Source organism: Oryctolagus cuniculus, chromosome 7 (assembly GCF_051225735.1).
Source record: "Oryctolagus cuniculus isolate XC-2025 breed Fujian yellow rabbit chromosome 7, ASM5122573v1, whole genome shotgun sequence".
In the NCBI taxonomy this organism is placed as follows: domain Eukaryota; kingdom Metazoa; phylum Chordata; class Mammalia; order Lagomorpha; family Leporidae; genus Oryctolagus; species Oryctolagus cuniculus.
Genome location: NC_142873.1, coordinates 137302501 through 137322097, shown reverse-complemented (window position 1 = coordinate 137322097; position 19597 = coordinate 137302501). Strand labels below are relative to the sequence as shown.

General features: G+C 60.6%; 2 protein-coding genes across 3 annotated transcripts in view; one reads left to right on the top strand and one right to left on the bottom strand.

Moving 5' to 3' along the window:
* Window positions 1-228: 228 nt before the first annotated feature.
* On the top strand, window positions 229-6656 carry ADPRS (ADP-ribosylserine hydrolase). Its single transcript, XM_008273685.5, has 6 exons — window positions 229-501; window positions 3615-3711; window positions 4628-4835; window positions 4919-5103; window positions 5350-5450; window positions 5876-6656. Exons 1-6 carry the CDS (start codon window positions 288-290, stop codon window positions 6166-6168), a joined length of 1098 nt encoding a protein of 365 aa, XP_008271907.1. The 5' UTR covers window positions 229-287; the 3' UTR covers window positions 6169-6656.
* A 1189-nt stretch (window positions 6657-7845) lies between these two features.
* The window catches only part of COL8A2 (collagen type VIII alpha 2 chain), a 24088-nt gene continuing 12336 nt past the window's right edge, over window positions 7846-19597 (bottom strand). The window contains exons 1-3 of one of the 2 annotated variants that reach the window (XM_089301020.1): window positions 19086-19233; window positions 12418-12622; window positions 7846-11905 (exon numbers count right to left, since the gene is read on the bottom strand). In XM_089301020.1, coding sequence (XP_089157146.1) covers window positions 9987-11905; window positions 12418-12616 — 2118 coding nt within the window. In that variant the 5' untranslated portion in view covers window positions 12617-12622; window positions 19086-19233 and the 3' untranslated portion in view covers window positions 7846-9986. Of the gene's footprint in view, window positions 11906-12417; window positions 12623-19085; window positions 19234-19597 lie in introns of those variants that run through there. The other variant, XM_008273683.5, reaches the window with a different exon arrangement.

Here is a 19597-nt window from a genome sequence, read left to right as displayed (position 1 = left end):
CGGGAAAGAGGGGTGAAGTGGGGTTAGGGTGCCCCAAGCCGAGCTAGGGCTGCCGAATCTGAGGTGTTCGTCTGCGGGGTGTGGCCTGAGGGACCCTTGAGTGTCCGTCCCGTTGGCCTACAGCAGCGAATGTGCGCGCAAAGCCCAGGCTGGCGCGGGCTGCGCGGCGCCGCGACTCCGGGCCGCTGGGCGGCGCTGTGGGTCGGGGAGCTACGTCAAGACCCTGGGGAGCGGGACGGGGGAAGCGGCGGCGACGGGACCGGAAGTGGCGGGTGGCTCGCGCGCGGATGGCGGCGGCGGCGGCGGTGATGGCGGCGGGCTGCGGCGGGGCCGGGCCGGCCCGTTCTCTGTCGCGCTTCCGAGGCTGCCTGGCTGGCGCGCTGCTCGGGGACTGCGTGGGCGCCGTCTACGAGGCGCACGACACCGTCAACCTGACGTCAGTCTTGCGTCACGTCCAGAGCCTGGAGCCGGACCCGGGCACGCCGGGCAGCGCGCGGACAGGTGGGCGGGGCCGGCGCACGTGGGCCCCACGGAGGGAGGGGAGCCGAGGCGCTGCGGCCGGCTGGGGAGGGTGCCGGGAAGACCCGTCCGCGACGCCGTCCGCCGACGGTGCAGGCCAGACCTGGGCCGGCGCATCCGTCCTGAGCCGTTTCACCCAGGGCTGGAGTCCGTGCCCCGCCAGCCGGCCCCTGCAGGGCCAGCTTCCTTAACGCGTGCCCCGCGGCCAGGCCCTCCGGTTGCGCTCGGTTCCTGTCGCCCCGGGCTGCCTGTAGCCCGAGCTCTTGTACGTGCCGCCCCTCGCCTGTAGATCCGTCTCCCCTCCCCGCCTGCTTCCCTGGGCAGTCAGCTCATGTCCAGGCATCAGGTCAGAGGTCCAGCAGAGGGTGCGACTTGTCGGCAGGCACGTAGGGCGGACGTAGGAGGGGCCACAGGGAGCGCCTCGGGGAACACCCGTAACTGGGGATGGGGGAGGCTGGCAGGAGCGGGTTTCGGCCATCAGGAAGAGTCTGGTCTTAGACCAGCGTTGCCAGCGGTTGAGGAGGAAATGAAAAATGAGAAATTGGAATGGTTTGGAGGGGTGAGCTGTGGTTGAGATAAGGCACGATTGGGGAGGTTTTTTTTTTTTTTTTCATTTCTGGTTTTGATGCCAGGAGAAAAAGTCTGTTTTAGGTTGAGGGTGTTTTAGAACCCTGTGGATAGGAGTGGTAGAAAACCCAGCTCACAGTGGCCCGCGCAGAGGGGCCGTGTAGTGGCGCCATATGGGCACCTGTTCCAGTCCTGGCTGCCCTGCCCGGGATCCAGCTCACCGCTAAGACACCTGAGAAAGCAGCCAGGACAACCCAAGCACATGGGCTTTACCTCCCACATGGGAGACCCGGATGAATTTCGGGGTCCTGGCTTCTGCCTGGGCTTTTGTGGTCATTTGGGGAGTGAACCTACAGATGGAAAATGTGTTTGTCTCTTCCTTTCTCTGTAACTATGCATTTCAAATAAGTAAATACATGTTTTCCTTAAAAAAAAAAAAAAAGTCACACAGAAAGGGACTTATTGGCTGACACAACCCGAAGGGCCAGAGCAGATTCAGCTTCGAGCCGAGCTGAGTCCAGGGGCGTGGATCATCTTGAGGCTCAGTGCCTCTCCTGTGCTCAGCTCTGCTTTCCCTAGGCTGGCCTTCCCCTCCTCTGGGGGCGCCCGGCAGCTGCAGCAGTGGGGGAGTTTATCTGCGCTTGCCAGCACAGGCCCTGAGCAAGCACATAGACCTGGCTCAGCATCTGCCCCTAAACGAGGGAACAGGAAGCGCTGTTTCATTGGGCCAGCTTAGCTCCGTGCCCCAGTCACAAGGCCCGAGAAGGAGAAAAGGGGTCTCCTGGGGAAAGCAGGGTGCAGCGATCGCATGAAGAGAATAGTAGTCGCCCCACTGCAGGGCGAGCGATGGAGGCGACAGGGGAGGGACCAGGAGTGGTGCCCTCCCTCTGACGGGGAGATTGCAGAGTGTAGCTGTGGGTAAGATGCCTGTCAGCCACACGTGCCAGTGAAGTGGGGGGGGCACTACATAAAGGAAAGGAGCACGTGGGGTGGGCTGGAGCCCTGGGAGCAAGTCTGCCACTTCCCTGCAATCCCCTGGCCCTGAGTAAGGCTCATGGCCATGGGAGAAGTCACAGAGTTACCCATGGTGCTCCTGGCAGGCACTCAGAGGAAAAGGGGGCGCGTGGAGGGAGCGGAGGGGGGCCGCCGCAAGAACTGGTTCGGAGCACGTGTGGGGCGGCTGCGGACAAGGAAGGAAGAAGGGTTGGGAAGGGTTTGAATGGCAAGGCTGTTGATTTGGACCGAATCCTGAAGGTAGCAGGTAGCCGGTTTTTTGTTTTGTTTGTAAAGATTTATTTGAAAGGCAGAGTTACAGAGGGAGAGAGAGAAAGATTTTTCATCAGACTGGAGCCAGGAGTTTCTTCTGGGTTTCCCACATGGGTGCAGGGGCTCAAGCAGTTGGGCCATCCTCTGCTGCCATCCCAGGCACATTAGTAAGGAGCTGGATCGGAAGTGGACTAATCCTCCGCTTGCGGCGCCGGCACCCCGGGTTCTGGTCCCGGTCGGGGCTCCAGATTCTGTCCCGGTTGCCCCTCTTCCAGGCCAGTTCTCTGCTGTGGCCAGGGAGTGCAGTGGAGGATGGCCCAAGTCCTTGGGCCCTGCACCCCCATGGGAGACCAGGATAAGTACCTGGCTCCTGACTTCGGATCAGCGCGGTGCGCCAGCCGCGGCGACCACTGGTGGGTGAACCAATGGCAAAAGGATGACCTTTGTCTCTGTCTCTCTCACTGTCCACTGTGCCTGTCAAAAAAAAAAAGAAGAAGAAGAAGAAGTGGAACAACCAGGACTCGAACTGACACCCATATGGGATGCTGGTGCTACAGGTGGCAGCTTTACCAGCTACGCCCCAGTGCCAGCCGCAGCAGATAGCCATTTTGAGGAGGGTGAGCCGAGGAAAATGACCTTTTGCTTGTAGGAGTAGTTTGGGTTTTTTGGTTTTTGATTTTTCTTAATTTGAAAAGCAGAGAGACAGAAATCTCCCATCTACTGGTTCACTCCCCTAATGCCAAACCCAGAAGCCAGGAATTCAATCCAGGTCTCAGATGGGTGGCAGGGACAAAAGTGCCTCCCAGGACACACTTTAGCGGGAAGCCGGAGTCAGGAGTAGGGCCAGGACTTGAGCAGGCACTTGGATGTGAGATGTGGGTGTCGCAAGTGGCATCTCAACCACTGTGCCAAGTGCCTGGTTTCTTCTGAAAGGTTTTCTGGCTGCTCCTCGGTGCTGGCTTGGAAGTGCGAGTGTGCGGAGACGGTGTGGGAGGCCCTGCCTGTAGCCTGAGCAGGTCCTATCAGGACAGGAGCTGTGGTGACGGCAGCCAGGGGCATGGCAAGTTTTCCTGCAGAAGTCAGCAGGATGTGGCGATTGGTTTGGAATATCCTCAGGAGTCTCGGGGCTGAAATCTGAGGCTTCCTGGAGCCTCGGAAACTGGAGGGGACTGAGGGGCGTGTTAGAGGCGTGACCTGAGAGCAGTGTTGGCAGGAACTGCGTCCCAGAGCGCGGTGCTCCCTTACCTGTCCTCTGCCCACAGAAGCCTTGTACTACACAGATGACACAGCCATGGCTAGGGCGCTGGTGCAGTCCCTACTGGCCAAGGAGGCCTTCGACGAGGTGGACATGGCTCACAGGTGAGGGGGTGGGAGGCTTGGGGAAACCAGGGGGCGGAGTTCCTTGATTAGAGGAGTGATGTCTACACGCCTAGGACACCCCCCACCCCCACCCCATTTAGTTCCTGGGACTGACACATTGTCCCAAGATAAAAACCACAGCACAGGGACCAGCGTTGTGCCTCAGCAGGTTAAGCTGCCTCCTGAGACACTGGCATCCCATATGGGCTCCATTTTGAGTCCCAGCTGATCTCCAGTCCAGCTGCCTACTAATGCACCTGGGAAAGTAGCAGAAGATGGCCCAAGTGCTTGAGCCCCTGCACCCACATGGGAGACCCACATGAAGTTCCTGGCTTCAGCCTGGCCCAGCCCCAGCCATTGCAGCCATTCGGGAAGTGAATGAGCAGGTGGAAGATATTCTGTGTGTGTGTGTGTGTGTGTGTGTCCCACTCTCTTTGTAACTATCTTTCAAATAAATAAATCTAGAAAAAGAAAAAGACAGCACCTCTGTTACCAGCTCCTGAGATGTCCCTGGCCTCCTTGTTTTCCAAGCCAGCCCAGATTTCTTCTCTCCCAACCATGAGAGACATCATTTTTATGATTCTTTATTTATTTGAAAGGCAGAGTTACAGCTAAAGAGAGATCTTTCATTCACTGGTTCTCTCCCCAGATGGCCAGAATGGCCAGGGCTGGGTCAGGAGCCTGGAACTCCATCTGGATCTCCCACGTGGGTGGCAGGGGCCCAAACATTTGGGCCACCTTCAGCTACCTTCCCAAGTGCGTTAGCAGGGAGCTGGATCAGAAGTAGAACAGCTGGGACTGGAACTGGCTCTCATGTGGGATGCTGGTGTTGCAGGTGGCAGCTTAGCCTGCTGCACTGCAATGCTGACCCCAAGAGGTGTCTTTTAAACCCCAGTTCTGGCTTCTCCCCCACCAGGTTTGCTCAGGAGTACAAGAAAGACCCTGACCGGGGCTACGGGGCTGGCGTCATCACCGTCTTCAAGAAGCTCCTGAGCCCCAAGTGTCGCGATGTCTATGAGCCTGCCCGTGCCCAGTTTAATGGGAAGGGCTCCTATGGCAATGGGGGTGCCATGCGGGTAGCTGGCATCCCCCTGGCCTATAGCAGCATCCAGGATGTGCAGAAGGTATCCCCGGGTGGGCCTCCTGCTGGGCTCCCCACGCTCTTCTGCCGCGAGGGCCCTGGGACAGCAACTGTTCTTCTCCCTAGTTTGCCCGGCTCTCGGCCCAGCTGACCCACGCCTCCTCCCTGGGTTATAACGGTGCCATCCTGCAGGCCCTGGCTGTGCACCTGGCTCTGCAGGGGGAGTCCTCCAGGGAGCACTTCCTCGAGCAACTTCTGGGCCACATGGAGGGGCTGGAGGGAGATGCCCAGTCCGTCTTGGATGCGAGGGAGTGAGTCTGGGCTGGAGGTGTTCCCCCCAGGGGATGGGGAGGGCGGGGAGCACCCTTGCCTTAGCTGGGTTCCAAGGCTCTCAGGGTGCGGAGAACAAAATGACCCGCTTATACCTGACCCTCTGCCACCTCTCTGTGCCTGAGTGAGAGCCTGCCACCTCCTTGCCACTCAAACATGGCCCCTTCTCCTGCCTCGAGTCTCCATCCCACAGCCTCTGACCGGCCTAACACCTGCCCCACCCACAGGCTGGGCATGGAGGAGCGGCCGTTCTCCAGCCGACTGAAGAAGATTGGAGAGCTGCTGGGCCAGGACTCGGTGACCCGAGAGGAAGTGGTGTCCGAGCTAGGTGGGTGACTCGTGCCCCTGCCGTGGCATCTTTCAGGGTGGCCATGGGCTCAGGGAAGGGTGGGAGCATGGAGTCCTGCTTGCCGGTGTGCTTCTGCCCTGCGGCCAGCGTTTCCACCAGGGTTGGCAGTGGGCACTCTGACCGTAGACTGGGCACAGCGTAAACCACCTCTCACTCGAGGTCTCACTTCACCTCACAGCAGCCCCATCAGAGTTACCAACTTGACTCACTGTCTACAACGCGGAGTCGAATCCAGAAACAGGAATCCTTGCGATTAGATAACTTGCCCTGTCACAGCCAATAAGTAGTGGAGCCAAGATTTCAAGCCGGGTAGTCCAGGCCTGCTTGAAGCCGAGCCCTGATGCGAGGCAGGTGGCAGGAGCTGGGTATGGGGCACGTGAAGGTCCTGTCTGGTTTTCCCACAGGGAATGGCATCGCTGCCTTTGAGTCTGTGCCCACCGCCATCTACTGCTTCCTGCGCTGCATGGAGCCCGACCCTGAGATCCCGCCCGCCTTCAATAGCCTCCAGAGGACTCTCATCTATTCCATCTCTCTTGGTGGGGACACAGACACCATTGCCACCATGGCTGGGGCCATCGCTGGTGCTTATTACGGGATGGATCAAGTGCCAGAGAGCTGGCAGCAAAGCTGTGAAGGCTACCAGGAGACAGATATCCTGGCCCAGAGCCTGCACCGGATTTTCCAGAAGAGTCTGTGAGCCACAGCTGCTGGGGCTGCCCATGTCCCATGGGACCAATTCCAGCCCAGATTGGAAACCCTGGGGTTCCTCAAGCCCAGCTCCCCTTCCTCAGTCTTCCTGCCGCGCAGGGCCGAGTGCGCCATTGGGGAAAAGTCGCCGGAACAGTGCCTCCCTGGGGCTGGGCTTCCGGCTTGCTGCAGGGTACCCCCAGCCCCTTGGGGAGACGGAGAACCAGGACAGGTTTTATTGGGGGAGCACTGAGGACGTTTTCCTTTTTATCTGTGACATGGGATTTGGAGAGGTACAGTAGCATCCTTTCTCCCTGCTGGGTTGTCACAAATTTGCCAGAAAGCCTGTTCTTGACTGGGCAGGGCACTGAGCTGTAGGTTGGATCAAGGGCCAGGCACCTGCATCCAGCCAGCTGGGTCTGCAGCTGACCCTTGGCCGTCCTGCGGTTTGCTAGCAGCTTCCAGTGGAAGTCACAGCAATAAACAGGCTTTAGTAAATCCTACCGTTTCCTGTTTCTCTTCTGCCCTGAGTGGATTTTTCCCCTGTGGCAGCTTGACCTTCCTGAACCCCATGCCCTCCTGTCAGGCTGGGCTCCCGTGGCAAAGGGCAGCTGTGTGCTGAGGCGGAGTCCTTTGCTGCCTCCAGTTGGCCGCAGTGTTCAGCCAGGGAGGCCGCGGCAGGCGTGGCTTGGTGGCTCTTCCTGTTGGAAATCACTCAGGTGGCCCAGGCAGCTGGGCCAAGTGCTGCGTCAGAGGCAGCGGGCAGGAACCAGCCAGAGACTCCCCATCTCTGAGGCTGACTTCTCAAGTAGGAGCCGGGTCTGGCTGGGTAAGGGCCAGGAACCCCATTGAAGGATGTAGGGGACACCCTGCAGCAGGCTGGCAGCCTCGGAAGAGCTGTGGCATCCCAGGCCCTTAGCCTGAAGGCTGGGTGCCGCTTCCTGTGTCTCGGGACCCAGACAAAGGCCTTGCCGGGTAAGGAACCTTGTATAGCATCCGCTGCAAAGGAAGGAAAATTAAGGAGGGACACCTCCTTCCACCTGCAGGGACGTTCTCCCTCTCCAGGGACGCCTCACTGGAGACTGGCATGCCCGGCTCTGCAGCTGGCCTGAGGTTTTGGGGCTGCCGGGACTGCTTTCTGCCAGGCTGGGGCAAGGTTATTTCGGTCCACAGATGGATCCCCAGAGCCAGGGACAGACCCTGCACTGCTGAGCGCGGTGGGCTGTGTGCTGATAGGTTCTGCCCAGGACAGCTCCTGCAGCCCTGTCTTCAACGTGGGGCCTGACACCAACCGCACCCTCAGGAGCAAGGATTCACAGTTTCATTCCTAATTCGTATCAGATGTTAAAACCTGGCTTGGGGAGCCTGAGCCAGCTGTCATGGTCCACTGCCCCTGAGAGCGGGAAGGAATGTTCCAGCAAAGCTCGGTCCTATCAGCCTCCCCCCGCACCAACCACTGCCGTCCTACGGTCTAACGTGTCTGCTGGCATTTGCCTGGTGCAGGGCCTCGGCAGCCGAGGAGCACGGAGCATTTCTGAGGTGGGGGTAGCAGAGGCCTGGGCTGGGGAGCAGGTGGGGAACGTGCACTCCCCGGGCCAGGCAAAGATACAGGACAGCCCCAGAGAACTCTTGGGACATGCAGAGGTCAACCTGCCTCTGCACCCACGCCAGGTTCAGCACAGTGCTGTTTTTGTACAACAGGTTTTATTGAGGTTGTGTCAATACAGTCAAGACTGTTTTTCTTTTCAAAAAGAAGTCCTGTTTTCTTTGATTTCCGAGTGCATTTTTCCCGAATCTTGCGTGACACATAAGTATGTGGAGAACTAAGCTTCCTCTACCAATCACTAGTGGAAAACATTTAAACCTTAACCTTTAAAAAAAGAAATTAGGAATCAGAGTATAAAAATGCACAAGGTAATGTAGTTCTCATAGTTCAAACCTGACGTTGTTTATCAAAGCTAGTCAGCTAAGTGAACACCTGCAACTCAAATCCCATAGACATTCCAGAAACGCCAGCCACCCTCCCTCAGGCTTCAGCAGTTGAGGTTGGTGAAAGCTCTGCTCTTTTTTGGCGGGGGTGGGGGGTGTCCCATTGAGAGGCAATTGATTTCCGCCCATCCTAACTCCTTCCCAATGTGGGACTGTTGTGGCTCTGACCCTGGGAATGCGGCAGCTGAGCGAAGGACCCCCATCAGGTGCCGTTGGAGGCCTCAGTCACTTCCAGGTGTTAAGAAGTAGGAAACCCACCATGGACCCCAGCCGAAACCTTCTCCTCCAGTGCCATGGACAGATCTGGCTTTCTCCTTTGGAGAGTTAAAGTGAGTTGTCAAACAGCTTCCTTTGAGTAAGTTGTGGACAAAGGAGGAGGGCTGGCACTAAGCCTCAGGGGACCACAGCTTAGCCTGTCACCAGTCGGCCTCCATTTTCAGCACGGACAGTGCGGAGTTGGCCAAAATCAGAGCGATGCACCCAGATCACCTACAAACAGAGGGCTGGGGAGAAGCCCAGAGCCTCCAGGAAGATGTCCATCATCCCGCCTTTGCCCTGATCCCGGCTTGGAAGAGGGGCCCAGGGGTTGGTGTCCCACCGGATCCTGCCTGTTCCAGCAGAGGAGCTGTGACCTCGAAGAACGGTATTAGGACCCAGGGCGCACTGCTCCAGGGGGTCTGCTGGCGCCTTCTCTCTCAGCCTAGCTGCCTGGGTCCTAATCCTGCTGAGAGCAGGAAATTGGAACCAGAGGGTGGAAGGAGAGGAAGCCCCCAGATTAGCCCCGCTGCTGTACACAGATACCTGCCATGTGGTTCTTATTAGGGTAAGGCCAGTGGAGCCTTCTGCATCCCAGGGCTCATGTGCATGCTGGTCACAGGGCCAGACAAGAGCCTTCCTCTTGGGCAGCCTCAGCGAGGGGTGGCACGGGTCCCCTGGCATTGGGCGTGACCAAGGCAGCCTGCCGGCAGGTGAAAAACACAGATCAACACTCAGGTTTGCTGATGGTCAGCCCTACCTCAAGCCACCATTTGCTCTGGACAGCTCCAGACGCTTCCCCGAGCTTACACTCCGTGACCTGGGGCGGTCCTTAGAGGCCTGTGTGCTGCCCTCATGCTAGGCAGAGCCTGAGTTGGGATGGGGACACAGGGATAAATGAAGAGCTGCCAACCCGCCCAGATCCGTGCCCTACCCGCCGCGAGCTGCCTTCCCTGTGGCTGTGCCTGGACCGGTAAAAAGGGTTGATCCTTCTTGGGAGCCTGCAGAGAGGGTCACCGACCACGCCCGCTGTGGACTGGCCTGGTGCCACTGCACCACCACGAGGGCTGCAGTCCTGGCAGCATCTGCACCAGCCACCTGCACAGTCCCCTTCACACCCTGTCCCCTGGAGAAGACCAAAAAAACCCGGGAACCCTCTGCCGTGCGCTGGAGGCTCAGGAGCTGGGGAGCCCAGCCAAGGACTGTGTGGGAGGCCATGTCCCATTCCTTGAGCAGGTGCCGTCTGGGAGCCAGCAGACATGGCTGTCTCAGCGGGGCTGGAGCAGGGAGCTCAGCCAAGTCCAGGACTCACAGAGACCAGGCAGGGTCCTGTGACAGGACAGGGGCTGCAGCCCCAACACGGCCCAGTCACTGGGGGGAAAGGAACTTGGGCCAGCCCCTTCCAGAAACAGTCTCAGTCCACAGCAGGGACAAAGCCAGTCAGTCTTCTCGGGCCACAGCCACAGCCGCAGGCGCCGCTGCCTCTCATCCGCCTTGGGTTTTGCCTTTAAATGGAGGTTGTAACTGAGAAGGTCACTCTAGCACTACAGAGGCCGCGGCCAGGGCGGCGGGGTCCCCCGCGGGTTATGTGGGACACAGCAGGAATCCTGAAAAGGACGAGTGGATGTACTCGGTGGAGTAGAGGCCGTTAGCCTGGTCCGAGGGCATCTGCACCCAGACCTGGTCGTTGGGCCGCAGCTGCAGCACTGCCCCGCCCGACGCCTGGTCCAGGTAACCCTTCTTGTACTCGTCATAGGTGTAGGTGGCCGGCACGTTGTTCTTGTACAGGGCCACCCACACGTTGGTGCCCTTGACGTGCACGTGGTAGGCGAAATAGTAGACGCCGCCCACGGGGCAGGTGAAGATGCCGGTGGCTGGGTTGTAGCCGCTGTGGCCATTGTAGAGAGTCCGGTCAAACTTCACAGGCATGCCCGAGGCCGGGAAGGGTGAAGTGAGCACAGCGGTGAAGGCCGGCGTGGCGTGGGCCGACAGCTCGCCCAGCCCGAACTGGGGTTTGCCCCCCTTGCCCAGCACCGCGCCTTCCACGCCCCCATTGGGCAGGTGCAGGCCTGCGATGCCAGTCTCATCGAAGGCCCCCGGGGCACCAGGGGGGCCGGGAGGCCCAGGCGGCCCGGGAGGGCCTGTGAGTCCTGGGGAGCCGGGAACCCCGGGGGGCCCGGTGGGCCCAGCAGAGCCCGGTTCCCCCACTTTCCCCTCTCCAGGGGGCCCCGGCAGGCCTGGCTCACCCTTGAGGCCCGGCAGGCCTTGGGGCCCAATAGGGCCAGCTGGCCCCTGGAGTCCTGGGATTCCTGAGGGGCCTCTTAGGCCAGGCTGCCCAGGGAGCCCTAAATCACCCTTCTGTCCTAGGGCGCCCGCCACTCCTGGGCCTCCAGGGCGGCCGGTGAAACCTGGCTCACCTTTGGGCCCAGTTGGTCCTGGAGGTCCATGGGCCCCAGGCAGCCCCCTTTCACCTGGGAGCCCCGGCTTCCCTGCCAGGCCACTAGGCCCCTGGTCACCCCGCATACCAGGCACTCCTGGGGGTCCTCCAGGCCCTGCCTCTCCCTTCGGCCCGGGCGGCCCCCGTCGGCCTGGGAGCCCTGCAGACCCAGGAAGTCCGGGGGGCCCCCCAAGGCCCTGTGGGCCCTGCTCCCCTGGCTCCCCATCCTCCCCTGGCTCACCTCTGTCCCCCAAGAGCCCTGGGGCCCCAGCTGGACCCCTGTCCCCCTTGGGGCCTGGCAGGCCTGGCATTCCATAGCCGGTGGGGCCTATCAGGCCAGGGGGGCCCCGGGTCCCTGGCTCGCCTTTGGCACCAGCTGGGCCCTGTGGCCCTGGCACTCCTGCTGCCCCTGGTACCCCCACGCCATCAACCCCTGGGGGGCCTTTCGGGCCCACAGCTCCTGGCTCCCCCCTGGGGCCTGGAACTCCAGGAGGCCCAGATTCACCCTTGTCTCCAGGGGCTCCAGGGAGTCCATCTACACCTGGTTTACCCAAGCCTGCTGGCCCCGGGGGGCCAGGAGGTCCAGGGGCGCCCCCCTGCCCTGGGGCCCCGGGCAGCCCTGGCTGGCCCACTCCATTATCTCCCTTGAGGCCTCGATCACCTGGGGGCCCAGGCTCCCCTTGAGGCCCCGGCTCCCCCCGGAATCCTGGGGGCCCTGGCACCCCCTGGACACCTGGTTTTCCAGGAACAGTGATGCCGGAGGGGCCAGGAAGGCCAGGGGGTCCTGGGGGCCCCCTAAGGCCCTGGTCTCCTCGTATCCCTGGCTCCCCCCGAAGCCCTGGCTGCCCTGGTGGCCCAACCTTGCCCGGCAGACCTGGGGGCCCAGCCTTGCCCATTCGGGAGAAGCCAGGTGGGCCAGCGGGGCCAGGCTGCCCATGGAGCCCTGGCTTGCCCGTGCCTGGTTTGCCTGGGAAGCCGGGAGGCCCAGGGGGGCCCCGGGGCCCGGGCTTTCCAGGGGGTCCAGGCTCTCCTTTCAGGTCCATCGGCAGCAGCGGCAGAGGCATCTCTGAGGGGGAGAGAGAAGCAGGCAGTCAGAGTCCTGGACGGTGGGGACAGAGGGCCACATCTACCCATTCCCCATGGCAGACTGAGGCACTCGGGGGAACACGGCTCTGTATCTGCTCTCGAAGCCTGTCCCCGGCTGGGGGCTGCAAGGCGTCCTCGCCCAGGGCTCCTGGCTTCCAGTCTCCCAGGTTGGGCCCCCAGCTATGAGCTTAGGTGACCTCAGGAGCGATGGCCGCCAGGGGGCACCCGCAGCCTGCCTTAGAACCAGCTGGCTCGAGCCCACCCTCCCATTTCCCCCACCTTCCCGCCCTTTCCCCACCATGACACCTGTGCCAGCCACACCTGCTTGCAGGCCCTGTGGGGCTGAGAGGCCCTGGATCAGCCTCTGGGAGGGAAGGAGATGGGAAGAGCTTTGATGGGGGTTGAGGAGTGTGGCGGGGCCTGGGGGCTCCGAGGGAGGGGAGTCTGAGGGTCAGGAGCTGTCTGAGGCACTGTGAGGAGGGGGGCTCTCACCCAGGTACTGGCCCTTGCCCTCGCGGAAGGGCGGCCCCACAGGTCCTTTCTGCATGGGCTGCACGTACTGCACGGGGGCGTAGCCGGCCGCCCCAACGGCCCCGCCGCCAGAGGACGCCCGCGGCCCCCACCCCAGCAGCAGCAGTAGCAGCAGCAGCAGCGAAGACAGGGGTGTCGGGGCCCCCTGCATGGCGTCCATAAGGTCCTGCAGGGAAGAGCAGAGGGTCATCAAGCCTGCCCCAGGCCCGGGGTGGGGGTGGCACCAGACCCAGGGGCCCACAAACAGATCCAAAGTTAGATATTCTTCCTGAGGAATTGCCAAGCTCACAGGGGTTACCTCCCAAGCCCCAGCCCGGTCCAAACTCCCCCCACCCCACTTTACCTTTCAGAGCACTCTGACCTCCCTACAGCCCTGGGGGGAAACCCTGCCAGTTTTGGGGGGGTATTTATTTTTTCTTTTCTTCCTTAATTGGGAGACAGACTGACAGAGCTCCCACGGGCTGGTTCACTTCTCGAATGCCTGCAGTGCCCAGGACTGACCCAGACCGAAGCCAGGAGCCGGGAACTCAATCCAGGCCTCCCACATGGGTGGCAGGGACCCCACCCCCCGGGGTCGGCAACCGCAGGAAGGCTGGAATCAGGAACTAGGACTCAGGTCCAGGTACTCTGATGTGTCCTAACCGGTGTCTTAAGGGCACATACCCTGAAAACTCCTTTGATGAGAGCAGCCAATGTCCCGTGAGGGGCCAGCCTCCCTCTGGCGGTGAGCTGAGCGCTTTAGACACTGGAACTCACTTAACTTTTGCAGTATTTGCACCAGCTCTTACTGTCACCCTCGTTTTCCAGACGCTAAAACTAAAGCGGATGTGAAGTTCGCTGGGAAGCAGACCTGGGATGTGACCTTGGTCTGTGCCACTCCACAGTGCCTTTCTGGGCTCCCCCACTGCCTTCAGGATCAACCATGACACTCAGCACAGCACCAGAAGCCCTCTGAATCCACTCTGTGCCTGTGTCTCTAACCCTGTCACCTGTTACCTTTCTGTGCCTCTCCCTCCCTCCACACATCTGCCCTACCAGTCCAGAGCCCCTTACAGCTCCCAGACCCCAGCAGCCTCACCCCTGTGGGCCTTTGCACCTGCTGTGTCTCACCTGCAATATCACCTGCATCTCTTACTCCTCTTTCAAGGACCAGTGAGGCTGTCAGCCCCTCCTCTATGAAGCCTCCCAACAGTTCACCGCTCACCGCTCACTGCTCTGTGCCTGTCTGGAGCTTGCTTGCCCTGCCAGGCCTGGGTGGAGAGGAAGCCCAGGCCCTAGACTCAGGCAGCTAGCCTGAGAGTTCCTCTCACCTGCTGGGGAGCCGGGGCCAGGGCTGTCCTTATCTGTAAATGGGATAAGGTGTGGGTGAACACACTTGGCGGCATTACTCACAATCACCCAAAGCAGAAGCAACCCAAATGTCTATCAACTGAGCAGTGACCAACGAAGGTAGGCAAGCCACACACTGGACCTTCAGCGATAAAAAGGAGTAAGTCTGGGCCTGCTACGGCACAGGAGAGGCTCTGGAACATCACGCTAAGTGAGAAGAGCAGTCACAAAATCATATGGTTTGATTCCTTGCATGGAAGTATGCAGAATGGGGCTGATGCAGAGAGCGTAGAGTAGGGGTGGCCTAGGCTGGGGGCAGGAGGTGACTGTTAACAGACACAGGGTTTTGTTGAGGGGTGCTGGTTGCACAACTGTGTGCATACAGTGAGAAAACAGTGACTTGCACATTGAAGCGGGTCCATTGTATGATCCATGAATTCCATCACAATAAAGCTGTCGTTCCAAGTAAGTAGGTTAACAGCCCGTTTCCCAGGGTGCAGTGATCAGGAGAGAGCACACCGGGCTCAGGGTGGGCACCTGCCGACTGAATGAGGGACTGTGTGGCATTTTTACACCCAAAGAAATCACCCCTTCCTTGGTATCCCTGCTCTGCCTCCCCTCGTCTCACCAGCACTCTCTCTGTACCTGTGCTGGCAGCACCTGCGGGTGTGCGATCAGGGACACAGAACGGAGCCTTCCCTGGTGCCAGCTGGGTCTCAGGCCACAGCCCAGAGCAACTTGTGGCCTGAGTTCCCACAGGGCTTTGCAGGAACAGAGGCAGGGCTCAGGCAAAGGTCTGACCGCTGCCACACCGGTCTCCAGGTTCAAATCCCAGCTCCACCATCAAGCTGATCTATAACCTCAGGCAGGTCTTTTGTCCTCCAAGAGTCTCAGTATAATAGTCACACCCACAACATCTGCCATTTAGAGCTCCCAGGTGCCTGGCCTGGGCTCCTCTCACAGCCATCTGCCCTACAAACCCATGAAGCTCATGCAATGATTACCCCCATGTTCGAGCTGTAGAAATGGAGACTGAGACTGCAGGGCCTTGCAGGGCACACTGTGTTGGAGCTCACACCTCTCTTTTTTCTTTTCTTTTTTTTCTTTTTTTTTTTTTTTTTTTTGACAGGCAGAGTGGACAGTGAGACAGAGAGACAGAGAGAAAGGTCTTCCTTTTGCTGTTGGTTCACCCTCCAATGGCCGCCACGGCCCGTGCATCGCGCTGATCCGAAGCAAGGAACCAGGTGCTTCTCCTGGTCTCCCATGGGGTGCAGGGCCCAAGCACTTGGGCCATCCTCCACTGCACTCCCTGGCCACAGCAGAGAGCTGGACTGGAAGAGGGGCAACCGGGACAGAACCAGCACCCCGATAGGGACTAGAACCCGGTGTGCCGGCACCGCAGGCAGAGGATTAGCCTAGTGAGCCGCGGCACTAGCCTGGAGCTCACACCTCTTCCAGCGCCTGCCCTCAGCACACGCCGCCTGCCTCATCTTACTGGGACTGATGCTGGGACTCAGTGGGCTGAGCTGCCCTGGCCCGCTGGGGATCTGCCAGGCTCTATCCCTAATGTATGTGTATGTGTGTGGGGTTGTTGTTGTTGTTGTTGTTTTAAGTTTCATTTACTTTTTATTTTTATCGAAAGGCAGAGTGACAGAAATAGATCTTCCATCCAATGCCCACACCATCTGAGGCTGGGACTGGGCCAAAGCCAGGAGTCTGGTGCCGCCCTGAATGTGTGTTAGCAGGAAGCTGGAGCAGAGCAGAACAGGGGACTCAAGTCTGATATGGGACGGAGGCACCCCAAGCAACATCTTAAGTGAGCTGCCAGACGTCCGCCCGCGTCCTAATGTTGTCCACGCAGTCCCCGTTCACGCCTGTTTTAGGGATGAGGAAGTTGGGGGAGGAGGTCATCTGCTAATATCATGGCAGGTGGAACCAGACTCTTGAGCCCCAGTCCCTAACCTACCTCTCCCAAGTGGGGCAGAGCCCCCTGTACTGGTCAGCTGAGCTGGGGAGAGTTGCTCTCCTCTGCACAGAGCCCGGATGTTCTGCTTGGGCGGTGGGCAGGGGAAGGGGGAGCAGAGCACGCAGCAGGGAGCAGAGGGAGCAGCTCCTGGGCCAGGGCCGAGGTGATGACAGCACCGCAAGAGGACACAGGACAGCCCTGGCTGTGCCGAGACCCAACCTGTTTCCCACAGGGCTCCTGGAGGGCGCAGCCAGTAGGTGCTGAGAGCCAGAAGGACATGGAGGAGCACAGGCAGGTGCCGAAGGGCCGAGGTCACGCGGGAGCCCCGGCAGGGCCCCCAGGGACTGCCCGCCTTTCACTTCTCAGTAACGGGGCCCGCTGAGAAACACCCCCAACCCCACCCTCTGCAGCTCCCTGAACTCGCCCCTCCCAGTTGAGGTCAAGACCAGGGGAGACATCAGGCCCCCAGGGCAGGTGTTTCTGAGAGTGGGCAACTGGAAGACGACTGGGTGACTGGCACACCCACAGTGTCCCCACTCTGCAGATGACCTGGAGGTGCAGGGGGCAGAGTGCTGTGCCTGTGGGCCAGTGGTGGGGCTGAGCAGAGTTCTGACAGCATTAGGACATGGCCAGGAGGGAGGGAGGAGACAGTGAGACAGCAACAGGTGGAGGGGGGAAGAGAGAGAGGGCGACAGAGAAGGTGACAGGTGAACCAGGTTCCCTTTGGGCACCAGGGCACCACTGCCTAGAGAAAGAAGGGAGGCTGCTTCTTGCCCTCCGAGGGGAGGCTGGCAGGTGCTGGTCTGGGCGAGCACATGGCGGCGAGAAGGGTGGGCTGAGCCTTTTTAAGGGGCTGGCTCTCTCTCTGTCTCTCTGCCACACCCCCCTTTCCAGGCCCAGCGCAGGGCTTGGCCGGCACACAGAGAGATGAACCTGACTCAGCATCACACCTAGAGATCACCCGGCTGGGCCAGCAGCGTTGCACTGCAGTGGGTTACACCAACGACAGCGATGCTGGCATCCTATAGGAGAGACTGTTCGAGCCCTGGCTGCTCCACTTCCAGTCCAGCTCCTCCCTATTGTGCCTGGGAAAGCAGAAGATGACCCGGCCCCTCTTCCATCCATGTGGGAAACCCAAATGGAGTTCCAGGCTCCTCGCTTCTGCCTGGCTCACTCTCACTCCAGCCCCCATGGCTGCAGCCCTGTGGGGAGTGAACCAGTGGATGGAAGACCTCTCTCCCCTCTCTCTCTGTAGCTCTTTCAAACAGATAAACAAATAATGAGCACTCAGTAACTCGGTCTTCTCCACAGACTGCACACAGGGCACTTCAAAAGGTTCATGGAAAATGGAATTAAAGGATCAGTTTCCATGAGTGCAAAAAAAGTTTGAATTCATGCATACGAGGAATCTTCCAAAAGTTCACTGAAAATGCACATATGAAAAATGATGCCTGCATTTCAGATTTTTTGCACCTAAATAAACAGATTTTTAATTCAATTTTCCACGAACATTTCGGAGTTCCCAGGTACTGCTGCCTTCCCAGGTGGGGAAGAGGTGGGCACAGTCCCATGGCCTCAAGAACTTCAGCTACAAGCTCTCAGAATCAGGAACAAAGGGAAGAACGATTTGTTTGTTCGTCCTGTTCCCCCCAAAAAGCGGAGAAGGGTGGCCAAGCAGGTGTTAGGCCAGAGGCAGGGCCGTGAGCGGCAAACCCAACTGCCTGGCTGTGCGGCCCCGGCCAGGCCGGCACCCTCTCTGGTGAGAAGCTGAGAAGCGAAGGCAGGAAGGGGCAGGGTTGGCGGGGGCAGGGGGCCACGGTGAGCCGCATCCGGGAGCCAGGCGACGCTGATTCAGGGGATTGCCAGTGGCGGCAGCGGGATGCGCGCGGTGTTTGGACAGCTGCAAGTCCTCAACGGGGATTTCCCCCTCCGCAACAAATCCCCGTAAAACAGCCTTTCGGCCAAGTCAGCGTTTTCAGGCGGCCTGGGCCTCCTCCAGGAAGGCCAAGGAGACTGGCCCCGGGGGCGCGGTGCTCCAGGGTCCTCCAGACCCCTGCGGAGGGCAGGGGGCAGCCGAGGGGCCCCCCCGAGGACTGGATGGAAGCGGCGGAAAAGCAAGCCCTCCCCCCTTGAAATGGCCCAGCAGGAGAGGGGCCTGCCCACGGGTGACCCGCAGAGGAGGCGGGGAGGTCCCGTGGACTCCCATTTCACAGAGGAGCTATCAGAGGCCCAGGGAAGAAGGGGACCCCCCCCACCAAGGGAGGGGCCATTGGCTTCCCGGGGCGTCGTGCGGTGTGGGGAGCAGACGCGGGTCCCGCGGCCCCTGCGGTGGGGGAGGGAGCGCGGCCGCGCCGGCCCCCGGCGGCTCCAAGCCCCCCACCCCCCCCACCCCAGACGGCGGCTGCAGCCGAGGGAGGTGGGGAGCGCTCAGGCAGCCCGGGGCCGGGCCAAACCACAGGTATGTTATGAGACGCTTCCTGTTGTGGAGACATTTCTGCGGATCCGGGTGCCTGCAGCCGCCCCGCTCGCCTGGCCCCGCTCTGGGCCCTCTCCCAGTCTCTGAGCCTGCCTCCCCTCTCTGTCCCTCCTCCCTCGCCGCCGGCCCTGTCACCTTGACAGGTGAGTGACACTTGTTAATCCAGCCCTGCCCTCCCAGGCGCAGGCGGCCCCTGGGCTCCCATCCGGCACAGCTGGGTGAGCCTGGACAAGAGACTGCAGCTCTCTGAACCTCATCTGGCAAAGGGCTGAGAGAGCTCACCTGAGCCGCCAGCCCCTCCTGGGTGCTGCCCTCTCCTGCAACCCGGGGAGCCAGGAAGCCCTCCCCTTGGCCCACCCTCAGCTCCTCCTGCTGCAAAGCAGCAGCCCTCCTGGAGCCCTTGGAAAACTTGGCTACAAGGGCCAGGGCCTCCAGGGGCTGGTGATATGGACTCTGTAAGTCCCCGCCGGGCCCAGGACTAGGGCTGAGCCATAAACCTTGGTGAGCAGCAGTGGAATCGCCCTCCTCACCCACTGGGCATGCCCCATACCCCGGCCGCCCGCCAGGGCTCCCCAGCCCCTACCTGCCCCTCCTCTCGCCCACTCTGGGAAGTGGGAGCCCTCTCCCATGCTCCTTCCCTGAGTCTCAGAAGAAGGGGTCCTGGCTCCCCTCAAGGCCAAGGCCCCCCACCTCTTCACTGCCTGAGGGGCCTGGCCCACCCCATCTCCAGCCTGAACACCCACCCACCCACGTGTCCACACAGGCCTGGCCCTCCCCAGCCCCTCCCCTCCCCCGCTCCAGCTGCCTGCCAGGCCTCTGGAAAGAATTGCCTCTCCCCTCCCCCGACTCACTCCTCACCTTGGGGAACCTGGGACCCAGCTTTCCTTCCTTGGAAGGCTCCTCCCAGATTCCCCTCCGTTCGTCCTCCGCCCACTCTGCAGACCCAGGCTTGCCCCCACGGAGCTGGCTCAGGCCCCTCTGGACGTCTCTCCTGCAGTTTCCAGCTCCCCCAGCTCCCCCAGCTCTGGCTCCAGCCCCATCCGCGGGCATTCTCACTTCTGCCTGTAGCGGCGACGTCACACTGCAGCCACCCCACAGACAGCGTCTAAATCCAATGCCCAGCCTTGCCCAGGATGATCCGCAAAGTCCCCCACCCAGACCGCCACCTCCTGCTTCCTCTTACTTTCTCCACACTTACTCTACAGACCTCAACACTGCTTCCCAAGCTTCAGCCAGCGTCAGAGTCACTGGGACAGTTTGTTAAAACCCAGGGTCCTGGGCCCCGTGGGAGGGACCCACATCGGCATCTCTGACAGGCTCCCAGCGGCGGCTGCTGCTGCTGTCCGTCACCACCCCTGCTCTGGATTCTG

Excerpts from the sequence above, each read along its gene's own strand:
- ADPRS (XM_008273685.5), top strand. The coding sequence starts at position 288 with ATGGCGGCGGCGGCGGCGGTGATGGCGGCGGGCTGCGGCGGGGCCGGG. Across the intron at positions 4,836-4,918 it reads GCATCCAGGATGTGCAGAAG|TTTGCCCGGCTCTCGGCCCA; the intron begins GTATCCCCGGGT and ends TCTTCTCCCTAG. Across the intron at positions 5,104-5,349 it reads TCCGTCTTGGATGCGAGGGA|GCTGGGCATGGAGGAGCGGC; the intron begins GTGAGTCTGGGC and ends CCCCACCCACAG.